The sequence below is a fragment of the Harpegnathos saltator genome, unplaced genomic scaffold (assembly GCF_003227715.2).
Source record: "Harpegnathos saltator strain DR-91 unplaced genomic scaffold, Hsal_v8.6 scaffold810, whole genome shotgun sequence".
Lineage (NCBI taxonomy): Eukaryota > Metazoa > Arthropoda > Insecta > Hymenoptera > Formicidae > Harpegnathos > Harpegnathos saltator.
This window is the reverse complement of record NW_020230661.1, coordinates 427,704-445,659: the sequence shown is the minus strand read 5'-3', so window position 1 is coordinate 445,659 and position 17,956 is coordinate 427,704. Positions and strand designations below refer to the sequence as shown.

Sequence of the window (17,956 nt, the reverse complement as noted above, 5' to 3'; positions counted from 1 at the left end):
TCCGACCGCGAGGCTTGAAAATATCACGGACGAATCCCCCTTACGAAAGGAAACCGCGACGTCCGGCAAAAATGCGACAGTCCCGCCGCTGCAATCCTCCCAAAAAACTATCCCGGTGATATCGATGAGTGCATCGATGAGCCGCACGCGCTCGATCATTTCAGCATGGCCGGAGCCGCTCAGTGCTGCCACCTGCCGAGCGGGTGTCGGCAGTTGAATGACCGTGCTTGACGCGATGCGTGAGTGGGGAAGCTGCATTCCAGACGCACTGCTTGGACGCGCTACGTGACTGAATCATTGAATGCATGGCGTTTGTTTACTTCCGCGTTGAGGCTGGTCAGGGCTTGGCCGACCCCACCCGCGGCCATTCACCCCACTCCTGCGCGCGCGAGCGGCCGCTGCCTGTGGACTCGGCGTTACCGAGCGCGAGCGTGCCGGGACTTTGCAGGGCCGTAGCTCGTGAATGAGGCGCTGCGGAGATGCGAAACAAGAAGCAATGCTCGATGGACGCCACGCGGTTGGTCCCTCGCCGATGAGTCCGAACCAGTAACGACACTCTCCAAATCTCGCGTCTCCAAAAATGAACTGCACATGCGCAGCTGTGTTACCTAACCAAAAGCGTTACAGACATCTTTTTCTATCTCACTTTCTCGCAGAAAAAATATACTATATGTCTCTCACTCTAATTTATCAGTTCAGCAGCTTTTGCAGACCATCTTTCTGTCACAATTGTTAATTTCAACTTCTGCTCCCTCTTTCTCTCTTTTCCTCTCTCTGTATATATATTTATTTAAATTTTTATTAAATCATATGGAGTACGATTCATTAAATGTTGCAAATGCTTTGAACACCGTATAATAGCCTTCCTTTTAGCGTTCAAAGCGTTTGTAGTCTCAAATAGATTCTGCTTGCCATTGGTTAGGTAACAAGGTTACGCATGTGCAATTCATTGCTGGAGACGCTGACATCAAAGGTGCCGACAAAGAGAGTGTCGCTACTGTGTATACTGTGCCCGAGCGCAGGGCGGCTGGACGTCGCGATGGATTCCAGTCGGGAAACTCGACTGTGCATTATGGCTGCGCTTATGTCTTTGTCTCTCTGTCGCGACAGATGCCGCCCGGATTTCCGTTCCTTCGTCTCTTTTATCGATAACGATAAAATCTTATTACTGTGGATTGGAGCGGAGGAGTAATCTGCTGAAGGCGCGTAGAACGAGCCGGATTGGACGAGCGCTTTGTATCTGTTTCGTTATCGTTCGACTGAGTACTTCGATATCGCCCTTTGCGACGTTGCTTTTCGATATAAACATAGCGATGATCGAGTTTAAAAATTCTCGACGAATTTATGTATATTTTGTCGCTACACACAAATATGATCATTTTATTTTTAACTTGCAACCATCACGAGTTGCAATTCAACGTTCACGTGCTTCAATATCTCCGTGGAAAAACCTTGAGCTATTATAATCAAAATGTCATAATTAAGTATCATTTCCCACTGAACTTTCCACTGAATAGTATATTTTTATGCAATAACCCGTAGATATTTTTAAGAACTCCTGAAATCTTTTATGCACATCCAATGTCCCTCTTTTTATATTCCTTCTGTAACTTGCAACCACCGCCAGTTGCAATTCGTATTCAACGTTGACGTGCTTCAATATCCTGTAGAGAGATCTTGACGAAACATCAAAATGGTAATCTACCATATACACTGTCGCTTGGTCCGTTCGGGTAGGCAGGAAACGAATCGTCCTGACAAATCCGTTGTCGCCGATTTTCTCCTCGACAGGCATGTCGCCGGGGAGATGACGGGACTCTTCTGGAACTTGTTACAGCGACTAGCGAATTTATGAGAGGCAGCCGCGCAAGAACGTCTCATTATTTAGCGCAGTTTCACGGAGTTAAGAGATACTTAATCCCCAGGGCGAAGTGAACGATTCGTTAATCGGCGACTCCCTTTTTCTTCCTGTTCCAGACAAAGCTCCCTCGGAGGCGTCCTTCAGGGGCACCGAGTATCTCACGATAGACCTGAGCAAAGGGGATCCGGTGCTCAGTACACAGGAATCCATAAGCCTCCAGTTCAAGACCAGACAGCCAAACGGACTTTTATTTTATTCCGGTAAGTGTGCTCATTGCATGCGTGCGTACGTGTGTGTATTGCGAACTTCGTGGTAACTTCCCTTCTCATGGCGTTTTCACTTCCACTCACGGATTCCGGGTGCCGAGATTCGGTTGCGTTCGTCGTCGCTAGATCCTTGGCGAACGCTCAGGACGAAGGCACAGTATAAGAAAGAACAGTAGGTTCACTCAGCGCAAAATAGTGCGAACGGTCGTTTGTCGCGCATGACCGAACTGCACAACCAACAATATGGCGGCCAATAGCTGTCAAAATGTGTAAGTGTAAGCAACGATTAACCATATGACCGAATTTTTAATATAATATTGTTGTTTTATTAAAATCAGTAAAACGAATGAATGAGGTGGGTATAAATGTTGTATAATGAACTGCAAAAGTGCAAATTTTAATTTGCAAAGTGTTAAATTTTGTTTTAATCCAAATGTATCCCCTTCGAAACAATACAATATAAAAAAAGGGCGGACGTCAATATCATTTAGTTTTCGAGATTTTTTATCTGTTACGTTCGAAATTTAGCACCCTGTATATATATACATCTTTCTATATTATAATTAATAATATGCTATATATTATTAATTATAATATTATTAACATATTATATTAATAACAGTTCATATTTTTATATTATTTTATAATGTATATTATAGATTTGACAGTAAATATTGAGAAACAGCAATAAATCTGTTTTAGCTACTATTCATTGTCATTCAAATTATAACCCGCGCACAACCAATAACATGGCGGGTGTGTAGCATCTAAGATCAAAAGTACCGCCACCGAGTGAACCTACTGTTCTTTCTTATACTGTGACGAAGGGTTTTGCAAGAAAATATCGAGAGGCCGGCCGTCTCGAAATCGTCCTGCTGTGCAAACCACTGCGACGTGCCGACAGCGAAATGACCAGCACACACATTAATAGAGAAAAAACATTATTAACTCGATACAAATTATAGTCGTTTCCGGCGACAGCTACATCTTTTGTCATTTCAACGAAGTACCAATGTGCACGTTGAGTTATCATTAACAATACGATAGCTCTTACCATGAGAAATGGTTGGAAAAATGGATGGATACAAGAGAGATAGAAATTGTTGATCTCGCTAAAATAACAGTAATATTCGATGTTAAATATATATCTTATTATGCGGAAAAATAAGTAGCATTTTAACAAATATAAAAGTTTTTCTTAATCGCGATAATATTGCAGTAGCGTATTTACAAATACTTGCTCGCAAATACGCTTTCTCCTCGGCGTAATTATGAATTATTTCACCTTCATCCGGATAAAAGAGCCTCTGAGGCTCTTTCATTAAAAATCAAATGTAATGAACGTAATAGTAAATAGTCTATCATATGTATTAATGTTACTATTTTAGTAAAGAAATAAACTGAGTTAAAAGACGAGAAAAATTTTAGTTATCAGTTTTAGTTTTATCAGTTAAAAGTTTTAAAGTTATACTCCGATACACTATCATTTTTTTTTTAATTTGGCACAAATATAGAGGAACGAAAAATATTAAGATCATGTCTTTCCATTTTTGCCAATTTTTGGTTTTAAACATTTTACAGGTATTTCATGTAATTTTTTTCGCTTCCCTGTCATCAATAATAAACAAAAAATATATAAGAAACAAAATTAAATGTAAGATATAGATATTTTTTGGATCACGGACTATGAAGTCAAATGTGCAAAATTTGTTTAAATAATAAAATGTTTAGACAAAGTAGCTAAAAGGTTGAAAGAAGTATATATGTGCCTCGAAAATTAGGTCTTTTATTGAAAAATGTTTCGTGCAAAAGTTTTGTAGTTTCGCGAGAAATATAACATGGTGTCATTAGTTTACTTTTTAAAAGTGGTCGAAAGTTATGTGAAGGTCACTTTGAAATGTGAACCTCCATTTTTCATTGCATAAGTTATAGCTTATCTCTAGAGCTTTCCAAAGTACTATAATAGTGTGTTTTCGTGAAGTGCTTTTAGAGTTATAAAGCTTGGAAGTTACATTATTGCCGACTATTAGCATTATCCATGGCGTATCGCGCGGAGGTTGCACGATCGGATGTACACCTCCGGTGTATGTGTATGTATGTGTGTGTTATAGCAGAGATGTTCGTTATTTCCGTAGCACTTACCGATTTCAAATGTTCTGCGTTGTGTGCTGTATTTTTATTTTTATTATTAAATGTAAGATCTTTTATTGATTTCTGATGCATTTTTATAATTTTCATTCATTCATTTATTCTGATTCGTATTTATTCTCATTCATTCATTTTCGTAGTTCTCCGATATATATTTTTTTTCTTTCAAACTTCTTCTAGAATTTTTAAGTTGTTAAATCTTGAAAATATGTACAATAGTGTGTACGCTTAGAATTTTTTGGATCAAAGAAATGCTTGATATATTTACACTCTGTGATGAAGATACCGGTTTGTTTTCGGAGACACACACACACACACACAAAGAGAGAGAGAGAGAGAGAGAGAGGGAGGGAGAGACAATCGGTCCGACGTCCGTCTAGACACGTTGCAGTGCGATTTTTGCTTCCGGAGCGAGCTATCGATCGTAGAAACGGATGATTAATCGAAAACAATCCGGGGGAGAGGATCACAATAGAGTTGCATTTAATCAAGTAACTTGCGGATGGCCGGATATCCTCCGAGGGAACACAGATAGACAATAGCGTCGTCTTGGACAATGGTCGCATATTAAATCTTTGCGATAACTCCTTCTCTCGTGGCGACATTATAGCCAATTAGAACGTTCCAGTAGTACGGTCGGCCGGAAGCGCGGCCAACCAGAGAAATTTTCCGTCTCTCTTCCTCCACCCCACTCTCTCTCTCTCTCTCTCTCTCTCTCTCTCGGTCTCTTTCTGCTCCCTTCCGCTTACCATTCTCCTCGCACTTCTCTCTTCCTTCCTCCTCCGCCTCCTCCTCCTCCTCCTCCTCCTCCTCCTCCTCCTCCTCCTTTACCTTCTCCCTCTCTTCCGCCCCCTCTTTTATTTTATTTTACGACGCTATTGCGCCGGCTTTTACCTGGGCTCGATTAATCTTGGCTCCGAAAGTGTTTCACGTGAACTTTCCTGAGCAGGATCCTCCTTCCCCCTACCCCTCCGCCGCCTCCTTCTCCTCCTCGCGTGTACATGTACCGGCTGGAGTTATCGAAAACTGATCGAATCGTTTAATTAGCTTATCCCGCATCTCACACCGGACGAGGCGCGCGTAGCGCGACAATTCCCCGGGTGGGTTAGTAGCGACTCGATGACCCCGGCCGAATGTTGTCCGGGCCGGCCGACTGCGATCGGATCCATGCGATTTATCAGGTCTTCGCAGCGCCGCTGGTGGTCTTACCTGGCGCGTTAACGGCGCGGCTGCTCTCGCGCATTGCGCCCCGGATGCGCACGAGCGCCGCTACTCTCGCAGTAGTATACTTACGTAATGAAGGGCGAAATCAGCGCAAGACGGCTGAGAGACTGCACCATCCGCAGTCTAAAAGGAGGAGTTTGCACCTCTGCTCCGGTTGCAGCGGCAACTTGAAACCTATATATCGGAGCCGCAATGCCGTACCACCGACACACACACACACACACACGTACTTGGTCACGTGCACACACACACACACACACACACACACACATACACACGTAGATTCCACACACGTGGCACTCGTTTCCACCTTGCATCTCCGCAACGCGTCAGCCGCCAGGTAGCTCGTTTGTTCTTGAGATAAGCCATAATGCGGCCGCGCTCGTGCATATGGATTATTATGCGTATTTTTGCCGACACGCAGTGAGTGTTGCGCGCACCGCCTAACTTTCCCTCCTCGAGATCGCGAAAATCGCGCTCTCCGTCCCCCCTCCCGCCCCCCCCCTCCCTGTGAGAAAGAAGCGCCCGCGTGGGCGAAGAGCGATTTTCTTCCGAAGTTCTACCGCTCCTCTTTCTCCACTCCCCCCCCCTCTCTCTCTCTCTCTCTCTCTCTCTCTCTCTCTTTCTCTGCATCTATACTGCGTCTCGAACAGGCCGCTCCGTCCGCTCTCGCGTCGAACTGGCGTCGCGCTGCGATGCGTTAAATCCGCATCGGAATTGTCTCTCTCTCTCGGCCGAGCGTTCGGCGGTAACTAGTCCGCGCGCAACACGGCTATGCAAAGACATTTCTCGAATATAATGGCTGGGATTTGGGGATTTGAGTAGCGGCCGGTTCGCCCGGGGAATAGCGTCGGTCGAACAACGCGTCGCTCTCCTCCTCCCCCGCTCCCCCGCAACAACGAATAACAATTTCGGCGCGCGCGCGTACGTGCGAAGGGAGAAGGCGGAAAGAGGCGCGTATGTGTGTGCGTGCGAGTATGACGCAATTATTAATCACATCCTAACAATGTCGCTCGTTCCCCTCCCCCGTCCTTCTCCGTATAAAATACTCGCCGCGCGCGGGAACGCGTCGCACTCGATATTCGCGCGGATAATGTCACAAAGGTAATCGTATTTTTCCATATTTGCCGGCGAGAGAAAGGAGAGAGAGAGAGAGAGAGAGAGCCAGAGAGAGAGAGAGAGAGAGAGAGAATACTTCGGATTACGGGCGTACGCGTAATCGCTTTGTAAGCGGGACCGCGAGGGGGCCGCGTGAGCGAGGCCGGAGGGCGGGGGAGGGGAACGATGTGGAATGAAGATAAAAAGGTTACTTGGGCAAAAAATGCAACAATTTATCAGTTATTCCACGCACGGGACGGCGAGAGACGAGATCGAATGATAATGGATTTATGCGGCACAATTTCCGCGTTCTTTTCGCGCGACGGGAGAACCGGCGCGGGAATTAGCGGCGCGATTGCAACGTAGTAACGAAATCTGCGGAAACCAAGCGCGCGTTTTCCGCAGCCTCGGCCGGCATTCTCTCCGCGCGGCTCTCGCCGTGCGGTTTCGCGATACGGTTCGCGACCCTCGTAAGGAGATAACGACAGATAAATCTTATCCCTGGGAAATTAGTCGCCGAGGGTCGGCGCGGGAGAGGACGCAAGCTCCGGTTGTTACGTCCTCATCCCTCGCGACGGAGCGATTGGGAAATCGCATGCAAAGGGCGGATCCGAGCGAGTCTGAGATTTCGCGCCCGAACGAAGGGATAGGTCGCGACTCGGAGCGCCCGTCGCGCTCGAGAAATCATCGCGAAGCTTTCCTTCGGAGACCGAATTTTCCCCTTCCCTCTTTGTCCTTGCCCTATTTTCCTGCTCCTCATCCTCGTTCTCGAGTTGCTCGTTGCCCCTCGTCGCTTACTTCGATGAAGCGGACTGCAATGTTCGCGAAACGTCAGGAACGAGTCGCAAAAAAGCAAAGAGAGAGAGAGAGAGAGAGAGAGAGAGAGAGAGAGAGAGAGAGAGAGAGAGAAAGCGGCGCGACTCGAAGCCGACGGTCATACCCGGCAAATTGCCTCCGACCTTTTCTCAACGCCCGCTGCAGTTCCTTTCGCTCTTTTCCTTTCTTCTCTCGGGCGAGGGAAGGCCGCGGCGTTCGAAATCGGGCAACGCGTAATCGCGCGACGGAAGCGCGAGTTCTCGCTGCCGATTTCCCGGCGGATGAATCCGAGCGCGCCGGTATCGCGCGCGGCGTGTAACGCGCGCGTTATCTCGTCGTCCGTTTTCAGATAGCGATCCGGGCCGCCGCGTGTTGTGCAAATAAACGGACCACGCGGCGGCGGCGGCGGCGGCGGCGGCGACGCGAGCGCGATACGCGCGTAATGCACTTAGGCGCAAATGCAAATGCGCGAGCATCGCGCTGCGTCGCGCCGGCGAGCAATTAAGTCCGAAGTACCGTCTGCATCTTTTATACGCTCCAGTGCCCGGCCCCTGGCCGCGAGATAATTAGTATGCGGTCGCGGCCCGATTTTCAAGCGACTGCGGTAATATCCGAGGCCGTCGTTTGCGAGATTCATGAGCGTAACGACACGTCCGCGCCCGTTTGCACAGCCGGCGTCATTCCCCCCCCCGCCCCCATTCTCTCTTTCTTTCTCTCTCTCTCTCTCTCTCTCTCTCTCTCTCTCTCTCTCTCTCTCTCTCTCTCTCGCTCTCCGATCCGGGTCCATTTTTTCGCGCAGCGACTGTCCGCGAAGGCGAGGAAATAATAGCTGGATTATTAGATCGATTCCGGCGAGGGAGGGGGCGCGGCTGGCGCGTGAAAAGCGCGCACGGAGTCTTAATTTATTCTTAATTTGCCACGGCACGCCGCGATCGTTATTTTCCGCGCTTGTTCGAGCGCTGTCCGAGTCCGAGTGGGAAAACGCCAATCGCAGCCGCGCGCGCGACCATTTTCCGACGCATGCACTCACACGCACACGCACGTACACATACACATTCGCATGTACACACGCATATAGAGGATGTTTAAAAAACAGGATTCAGGATCTCAAGGGCATGATCTCACGGAAAAATTTTTTTCATACCAGCACAGCTGGCATTCCGAGTGCAAAGGCATACAACACTCACAAAATGGACGCAAAAAGTCCTAACAAACGTGAGTCGAGAAATTAATACTGTCGGAGTTGTGAACAATTATTTATTTCAATTGAAGCAAGTCACTTGCTCGCTTCTGCTGCACAGACACACTTGTGTGAATTGCATTTCTGCTATTTCTTCATCAGAACAAGACGATGTCATTCTTACGGTACTGCGAAAACGTTGTGGTAGCTTTGCACAAGGATACGTGACTAACAATTGCCTGGTGAGAAGTGTGTGTGTGTGTGTGTGTGTAAATAGGAAGAAAATAGACGTTTGTTTACATTCCGTGCAAGAGCGAGGAAACTCTTCTTAGGTAAATGACACCGACCGACACCGAGTTACATCGAAGAGAATACGAAAGCGCCAGGAGTAGATAATCATTCGCTTCAATTGAAATACATGATTGTTATTATTAATTTTTCGATCCGTGTATTTATCAGGACCTTTCCCCTCCATTTTGCGAGCACTCTCTGCTCTCAAAGTCCTGAACCCTCTTTTTTAAACGCCCTGTATACGCGCGGTGCGTTTCGCTGGCATGGACGGAGCGTTTAATCGCGAAAATATACTCTCCCTCTCTCTCTCTCTTCGTTCCTGTCCACCCCCCTCTCTCTCTCTCTCTCTCTGCGTGTCTCTCTCTTTCTCTCTATCCTATCCGGAATCGTCTTAATCCTCCGACTAGTTGCGAGCACTACGACGTAATCCGCGAGGATTCCCAAAAGCGGCCGCCGCGCGATAATTATTAACGATGACCGCGCCGGCGGACGTTTTAACCGGACAACCGGATACTAAATGCCCCGAAACTAACGTTAAACGGTTAACGTAATCGATTTGCACGCGCCGCTTCGTGATGTAATCCGACGGCCGAGCTCGGGGACGACAACGAGGCCGGAGGCCGACGAGGAGCAGCCATGTTGTGCATCATCGCGACGTGCGAGAGGTTAAAAAGTTACGACGAAATCTGCGCGCGCGTTGCCGACCCCTCCTTTTCTCCCGTTTCCGGGCAAGAGGGTTAACGCGGTGCGGCCGACGCGTAAAAACGTTAACGCGTAAAAACGCGGACGAATCGCGCCCGACGGACAGTAATGCCCCGCCCGTTGTTGTTACTCCCCCTCCCCCTCCTCCCTCCCGTCGTCGTCAGCCGAAACAGTCGTGACGTTCCGAATGTTCCGCGCTTTTTCGATCGATCTCGCCGTCGCGCTAATTCGAGCGCTGTTGGCGCTCGTTATTACCTGAAGACGGATATGTAGAGATGAGAGAGAAAGGGGGCGGTGGTAGCGAAGAGGGCGAAGAGATAAGGGTGGCCCGCAGGGTGCGAATAACGCTGTTGGCGCTCGCGCGCGCGACTTCATTAGTTCTCGTTTTTAATTACAGGAGAGGGCGATGATTATCTCACCGTGTCGCTGAGAGACGGAGGCGCCGCGGTCGGGATGACGCTGGCCAAAGGAAGATTGGATCTGCACATAAAGCCGACCAAGGTGCGGTTCGACGATAATCAGTGGCACAAAATCTCCGTCCACAGGAAGGTTCAGGAGGTAACGATCCTGCTTTTTATCGTTTCTGTGCTTCTCCGCTCCGCTATTTCCCCATTCGCGCGACGAATGCGACCGACCGTTTGTCGCAGAGCCCGCTCGTGTTTTCGTGTTTCATCGTCAGGTCACATCGAGAGACCTCGGCGATTAGTGCGAGCCGGGTCTTGTTATTTCTCGAGGGGAGAAAAGATGGTTCGTCCGAATTTAATCGTTTTAACGCACGGAGGACAGAATCTAGTTGGGTCAGCGTGTTGGCGAACGAAGCGATCGCGTCTTGCTGAAGGGGACAATTCTCTAGTTCTTACGAATTATAAACTCGCTTCGGATCAGCAGAGATTCTTCTTCCTCCAGATATATTAGTTGTACAAATGAATAATCCAAACTTTTTAAGCGGCTAAGAGGTTAAGTTTCAAATAATCAAATTTTCCCGCTCTTTTACGGTTATGTAGGCTCAGCATACCTTGAGAAATTGTTCAGTTCAGTACAGCGAAAAATGGCAACAGATAAGGCGCATATCCGACACTGCACGAATTCCAACAAGAAAAAAATGCTGCACGATGCTGCAAAATGCGAATCGATTTGTTCTTTTCTCGGCGAAGGTGTTGTATCGTACGATGTGCGTGGATTTTGGTTTAGATGGTTTAAAAGCGGCGATTTCAGTCTGAGTGACAAAGAACGTTCTGCAGGCCTTCGAAAGGAGGCGGAAACAATGATTTGGAGCAAGCTGAGAATTCAGCACAAACGCAAAAAGAGCTTGCAGAACAGTTAGGAGTAACGCAACAATCTATTTCCAAACGCCTACACGAGCTGGGCAAGATTCAGAAAGAAGGAAAATGGGTTTCGCATAAACTCACTGAAGCTAAGCAAAAATCAATGAGTGGCGGCAGTGTATCTTGCTCTTCTCAATAAGCAGCGTAGAAAGTCTTTCTTGTGGAAAATTGTTACGGGCGACGAGAAGTGGATACTCTATGACAATCCGAAACGCAGAAAGTCATGGATAAATCCCGGCGAACCATCGACATCGATCGCAAAGCCAAAACACTTCGGAAAGAAGATTCTGCTCTGCATTTGGTGGGATATGAAGGGCGTGATTTATCATGAGTTATTAAAACCGAATGAAACGATTACTGCGGACCGCTACCAACACCAATTAATCCGTTTGAGTCAAGAATTAGAACGAAAACGCTCGTATATGGCAAAGGAGAACATCCTGTGAATTTGTTGCGTGGTAACGCTAGGTCATACGTTGTTTCTACGACAAAAGACATTATAATGAGTCTTGGCTGGGACGTCTTGCAGCACCTATTCATTAGACATAACTCCTATCGATTACCACTTGTTACGGTCGATGCAACATGCCTTGTCCGATACGCACTTGAAATCAGTGGACGAGATCCGAAAGTGACGACTTGACGACTTTATCGTGTCCAAAGACACAACATTTATCCGACATGGAATTTATCAGCTGCCTGAAAGGTGGCTTAAAGTTATAGAGAACAACGACGAATACTTTGATTGGCAAATTTGTTTTATTTTCTTTTGAAATAAACGTTGAATTTGGAAAATTTGGATTATTCATTTGTATGTGCACCCAATAAAATCCCGTCGCTTCGTTCATCGTTATGTTGATTCAGCCAATCCCTCTCCCCTACATGTCAGTCTAATATCATTGACGTTACGAGAGCAAGCCTAGAAGAATGAGTGAGTTTCGGGCCAGCGTGTACCAAGGCCTACCCCATCGAGACTTTATCGAAGCTTGGCGCACGTTGAAGCGTTGGAGCAATCGCGCGTCCTTGAAATTACCGTCAGCAGGGGTGCGAAGATAACGCTCTCGAGCTCAGAGCACGAGTTACCCCGCCGCACAGTGGGGCCAGATGACACATTTTGGTTCGAAATTCTCTAGAGACCTGAATTTCCCACCGATCATCGACACCAATGGATGAGGTTGATCCTGAATAAATTCCAAAGAGATCCGTTTAGCCGAAATTTTGAAAAAATTATCGGTTCAGGGTTCATGGGTTCATGGGTTTAGGGTTTGTCTTAAAAGTTTCGAGGCTCGAACTTAATGTTTTATAGCTGAATATTCAACGATTCGAGTATTATTAGGTTCTCGAGCTATGGCTAGATTGGGTTCTTGGACTATTTGGGGCTCTTAATATATACGGCTTCATGCATCCATGAGCTAAAAAGTTCTCGGATTGATAGATTCCTAGGTTGATGGGCTTAAGACTCAAAATCCCTCGGTTTTGTGCTTAACGGGTCTATATTTGATGTTTTTGTATTTTGGACATGAGTTTTGGGGTTTAATGGGTTTCTGCTTTAAGATCGATAAATCTCGAGGTGTCTGTTGATTGGCTTCATAGTTTCAATCCGCTGAATACGCTATTAGATAGAAATAAGTGTCGAATAATGAGTATTTCACAAGTTTCTCGCGTTTAACGATAATTTTTCCTCTTTTGGGGCTAATAATTCGAGAAAAGAATTTTTTTGTTAATTTTGGCAATACAGATCTCTTTGGAATTTATTCAGGATCAACCTCATCCATTGGTGTCTCAGGTCTCTAGAGAATTTTCAACCAAAGAATGTCATCTGGTCCCACTGTGCGCCGGCCTGACGGCAAGATTTGCCGGCTGATGTATAATCGGCGAGCAAACGTTTGATGCGTCCGAGTCCGAGTGGCTTGTCCTTCCGCTTTGAAATGTCCAATTTGAACGGCCGGAAAGTGCAAAATCCGATGCGCCGGCCGGGTACAGGCCGGCTAAAGGCGTTAAATTTTCACAGCGTCGCGATCCGAGCGGATCGGCGAGCGGACGTGGGGGCAATTTCGTTAATGCCGCGGGTATACACCAGCATTCATCGCGCATTACGCACCATAGGATAGATAACGCAATTATTTGCGCGCTGCCATCGCGAGCACCGCGAGCCGGCCGGCGCGACGCGGCGCAGCGCGACGAGAGTTATCGGTTTATCGCGGCGATATATCGGCGGCCCTTGGCCGAGTCGCAGCGCACGCGCCGCAAGTATGTCGCGATAATTAACTGCTGGCTGTGCTGCGCTCTGTGCTACGCTCGCTTCGTTAAACGGCCCCGCGTCGCCCGTCCGCAAGCCGAGAAGATTCGGCGAAGTGTCGCGTTGAGCGACGCGAGCGACGGCCGGAAGCAGCGAAGTTGGTAATTCGAGGCGCGCGCTTGCCACTTCGCGATTAATTTCAGCCTGAATTTCATTTTAATTCGACTCGTTTTTCTTTGTCGTCCCGACCAGCGGGACCGGAATTACGCAGGGGAACGAAAAGAGCAGCGGCGCGCTGTTAATGCGACCATTTACTGCTTGTTGTACGCGCACGCGAGAAATCGCGCGCGTACAGAACGAGCAAATAAACATAAAATACAAAAGTGCAAAATACAGAGATAAAATCAGAGTAAAAATCAAGTAACGGATTTATGTGACGTGCGTGCGTGATGTAACATTCGCAATTCTCATATTGACGAGACCCGGGAAAGTCCACGTCGACGTATCGATGGAATTTACTAAATCGGCAAAAAGTCCAAGGATTAATCGAGCTGCTTGACGCAATGCGGAACTTTGTCACGAAAGGAGAAGCATCGCGAGAAGTCGGCATCACCGCGATGAGAAACATGAGAGCTGCGCCAAGAACGAAGAGTAAAATCGCGCGATCTCGGAGGGTGTGGATTGCACTTTAACACGCTGGGAGACGTTCGCAAAAAATCGCCACCGCCGCCGCCGTGTGACGCAACGCAAGGAATTCTAACGCAGCGTAAATGTTATTTCGCTGCCAGGCAAGGGGGGCAGGGGGGAGGGGGAGGGCGCGAGACCTTTAGGAAAATCAATATTGTCAGAAGGATAATGCAAGACGTGTGACGCAAAGAAGGAACGAGAGGTGTCGCCAAGTGAACGCTGCAAAACGCAGGCGGAGTGTGTAAGCGTTAACGCGGAAGTCGCGCTCGGTCGGCCGCGGCTGGATTTTCTAAACTTATCTATTTCTGTCCGGCCGTTCGTTATCTTGTATCGTGAGGTAGGGAATGCGCCACTCCGCGGCCCGTACACGGTCGCGATTTAGGGGTTGCGGATGTGCAGCGCGTGAATTAGGTCGAGAACAGCGTATAGTCCGACTAATGTCCGCGGCTGCTTCGGATAATTTTGCCGAGCGCACGCTCTTCGCCCGAGTCGCTTCCGCAGCTGTGTAAACGAGCTATCGATTCGTCGAGCATGCGCCGGAGGATCGTCTCTCTCTCTCTCTCTCTTTCTCTCTCTCTCTCTCTCTCTCTCTCTCTCTCTCTCTCGCGCCCCGCAGGGCGAAAATATTTGACCGATGTTGCAACGTAAGGCAGCCGCAGCGGCCGCGCGAACGCGCACTTTTACACGCCGTCACGCTTACGGCGCCGCCAATCGGCCAACATTAGAGATACGCGTTGTCCGCTCCTGCGGATATTTCCAATCGACTCTTTTTAGTTTATCACGATAATAACACGACAGGCACTCGTGATGAGTAAAGCCCTAGATTAACCCTTTCACTGTTAGTGGAAAGTATACTTCCCACCTTTTCTCGATTCAATTTTGCGTTGTAAATCACATAATTTTGAAGGACTAATCGAGAATTTGAGTCTTCCAGATGAATAGTTGTTCAACATACTCCAATAGGTTTTTATACCCAATTATTCATTTGTGATTATTTATAACAAATCAAAGTTGAAAAAAATGCTTTTTTTAGAAAAAAATCGATTCCTCGGAGAGTATTGAATGTAGAGGTCCGAAATTTTCACCAAATATTTTTCTGACGTTGTACAAAAACGTATATATTTTTCAGTATTTTTTTGCAGGTTAGATTTTTTTTCATAAACAAATATTTCTACAAAAACGGGCGAAATTTGATTTTTTTGCACTTTTTAGCTCTATTTTCCTAGTTTTTTCATTCTGTATCTCCATCTTATCCATACCATCAATATTATTTTACTCAATATATATCATCAATAATAATCGGAATTTTTATCAATTTCGTACATTATGGTCGCCATATTGAATACGCCATTTTGAATTTTGCAAATCTGACTTCAGATTCGTAATCAGCGACCCGAGAAACCCATACACCATCAATAATAATTGGAATTTTCATTAATTTTGTACATCATGATCGCCATATTGAGTCCGCCATTTTGAATTTTGCAAATCTGATTTTAGATTCGTAATCAACGACCCAAGAAATGTAGGACTACCAAATATTTTAATAATTTTCTCAAGGGAAGTTAATTCAGCAATGAAAGGATTAAGAAAGAAGCGTTATCCCTTCCATGATTCCCATGGTTACCATGTTGGGCCCACAACTGTCTAGTGGTCTGGTCTTTTTAACTGCACTGCTGAACTGGTGCAATAAGTCAGAGCGAGAAAAATGTAGTGGTCTCACTCTAACTTATTGCGCCACTTTAGCAGTGCAACTAAAAATAACAGATCGTATTTGTAAACAAAGCAACCTGCGTATTTGATGCAATCGGATGTCACTCAGAAACGTTCTTATTTTAATTCCAACATTGTAGTTTGCTAAATAAGAGATTCTTTAAGTTATGGAATATTATATCGAGTTGAGAAATGCAGACTACCTTGGTACGTGACATTAACATTTCGTTAAAGTAAATAAGGTTATTATCATAAGTAAGATTATGATTTTTTTTGTTTCATGGATGTCTAAAATGTTTTTTATAAAAAAATAACATTAGAAATATATTATTTTGTCACGATGCAAAATGCCAATTGAAGTTTGGTTTCACACAAGATTCATTACGGGACCAATATGGCGGTCAGTCAATCCGCAAACGAGACATCGCTTGCGCTTCTTTCTTAACCGTTTGAGTCCCAGGGGGTATTGAAAAAACACTGTCGAAGAATCCCAAACAGCGCAACCGCGCTTTCTATAAATGAGTATGAAAAGACCCAAGCAGCGCGATAGCGCTTTGTTTATTTTACATCGATGAATCCCAATCGGACCAATACCGCTTCTTGTATTTGTTAGGTAACGCGATTCTCGTCTTTTTCTCATCGCTCTGTCACATTTATTGTAGTTTGCAAAGCGATCGGACGTATTCTTGCGTAAGTGTTTCTCATTGTTAATAATTGTGTGTTTCAAAATGATTAGACGAAGCAACGAAGCAACGAAGCAAAAGGAATCCATCCAACATGTTTTGATAAACACCGATGTTACAAATTATAATTGTTACTCTCCATTTAAATTATTTGTTCATAACACAAAAATATTGTTAATTTGTAATTCGTTATTTTATAAAATACATCTGTATTATTACATATGCGTACTGTAAATTTATAAATATTTCAAGTTTTGTTCGATAAAAATTATTGAGAAGATAACAATGAAATAAAAATTTTTATTTTGTAATGTATTATTGCATTATTATAGTATTATTCTACCTATTATAAAATGTACTATTTACATTAAAAGGATCGGTGTGATATACTTGCTTCAGTAAATCTGAGCGCGCGACTTCGACAATCGGTAACGCACCGTCAGTTGTCCACAATGATCGAAATGTACTGGATTTTCTCGACATAAAATCTGAACAGCGCGATCGCGCTGCTTGGGACTCAAACGGTTAATCTAGGGCTTTGGTGGTGAGCGGCGAAGAGCAGGTAACAGAGCCCGCGGAGGGGGGATCAGAGTATGAAGGAGAACCTTGAAAAATATAAGCGAAACTCGCGTGCATTCCGCGGAACGATTCCTCGAGAATTTGTCGCTCAGTTGAAGTCGCGCGCCGCCAAGTGAAATCTGCCGTGGCTCAATATATTGCTCAAATATTGCATCGACTGCTATTTTAAAAGTTATGTGCACCAATGAATCGCAATGAATGAGGCTTTAGGCGGATGGCACACAAACAAACTTAAGCAGTAAGACGTTAACAGTAAGAAAACTGACCAATCACAATCGATAATTCCTCGATCATAAGAAGAATGATCGACTGTGACTGGTTGATTCGCTTACCGCTTACGTTTTACTGCTTAAGTTCGTTTGTGTGTCGTGGTCCTTGAAAAGTTCAATACTAACCTTACAAAGACACAAAACGGCGGGAAAATCTTTCAATTTGAAATAATTGCGTTAGAGGCCTGAAGAAAAACTTTTACATACACCTAATACCTGAAGTAAGCACTCCCTTTTCTCTTTAAGTCACGCGTTTTTGTGAATCCCTCCGCTCTGGCGAAAAGGAACAAGGGAAGGAGGAAAAATTCTCCCTCCCCCGACTGCACTTTCTAAAACGGTTAATTAATCCGCCGGTTCAGAGTAGGGCGTTAACGAGACTAGACGATTTACAAGTCGCGATACCCACCTCCCTCCCCTTTGCCCTTTGCATGTTCCCGACGGCTTCCCGACGTAACGAAGGGCGTTTTTTACGATGTCGATGCGTCGGCCGAATAAATTTCGGCACCGCCGCAAATTGTGTGTCCGACAGACACGCCGCGGCACACCGTGTTACCGGAAGACACGGCGCGGCGCACGCCGCACGAAACTTGGAGCTCTCCGTCGAAAGTTTGACAGTTTCAATCTAGCCTATACGTACGTAGGCAAGTTCACTCCTTGATAACTACCGCCGCTACCCCCAACCGCACCTCTCTGGGCTCGCTCGCTAAGTCGCTGCACAGTCGCGTCCGAAATATGGTGTCTTCGGAGACAGCCGGAGGATCGATGAGCTTCCGTGTCGTCGCCGACGACATCTGATCGCATGTGAAACGACTCGCCGTCGCCGTTCCGAGTTTCGCGGAATTATAAGCCCGCGATTAATCGTTAACGCGTCGCGG

General features: G+C 46.2%; 1 protein-coding gene across 7 annotated transcripts in view; it reads left to right on the top strand.

Moving 5' to 3' along the window:
• Nrx-1 (neurexin 1) overlaps positions 1 to 17,956 on the top strand; it is a 497,229-nt gene that overhangs the window by 227,714 nt on the left and 251,559 nt on the right. For all 7 annotated transcript variants that reach the window (XM_019845315.2, XM_019845314.2, XM_019845312.2 and 4 more), the window contains 2 exons: positions 1,978 to 2,121; positions 9,984 to 10,144. In XM_019845315.2, coding sequence (XP_019700874.2) covers positions 1,978 to 2,121; positions 9,984 to 10,144 — 305 coding nt within the window. The remainder of the gene's footprint in view (positions 1 to 1,977; positions 2,122 to 9,983; positions 10,145 to 17,956) is intronic.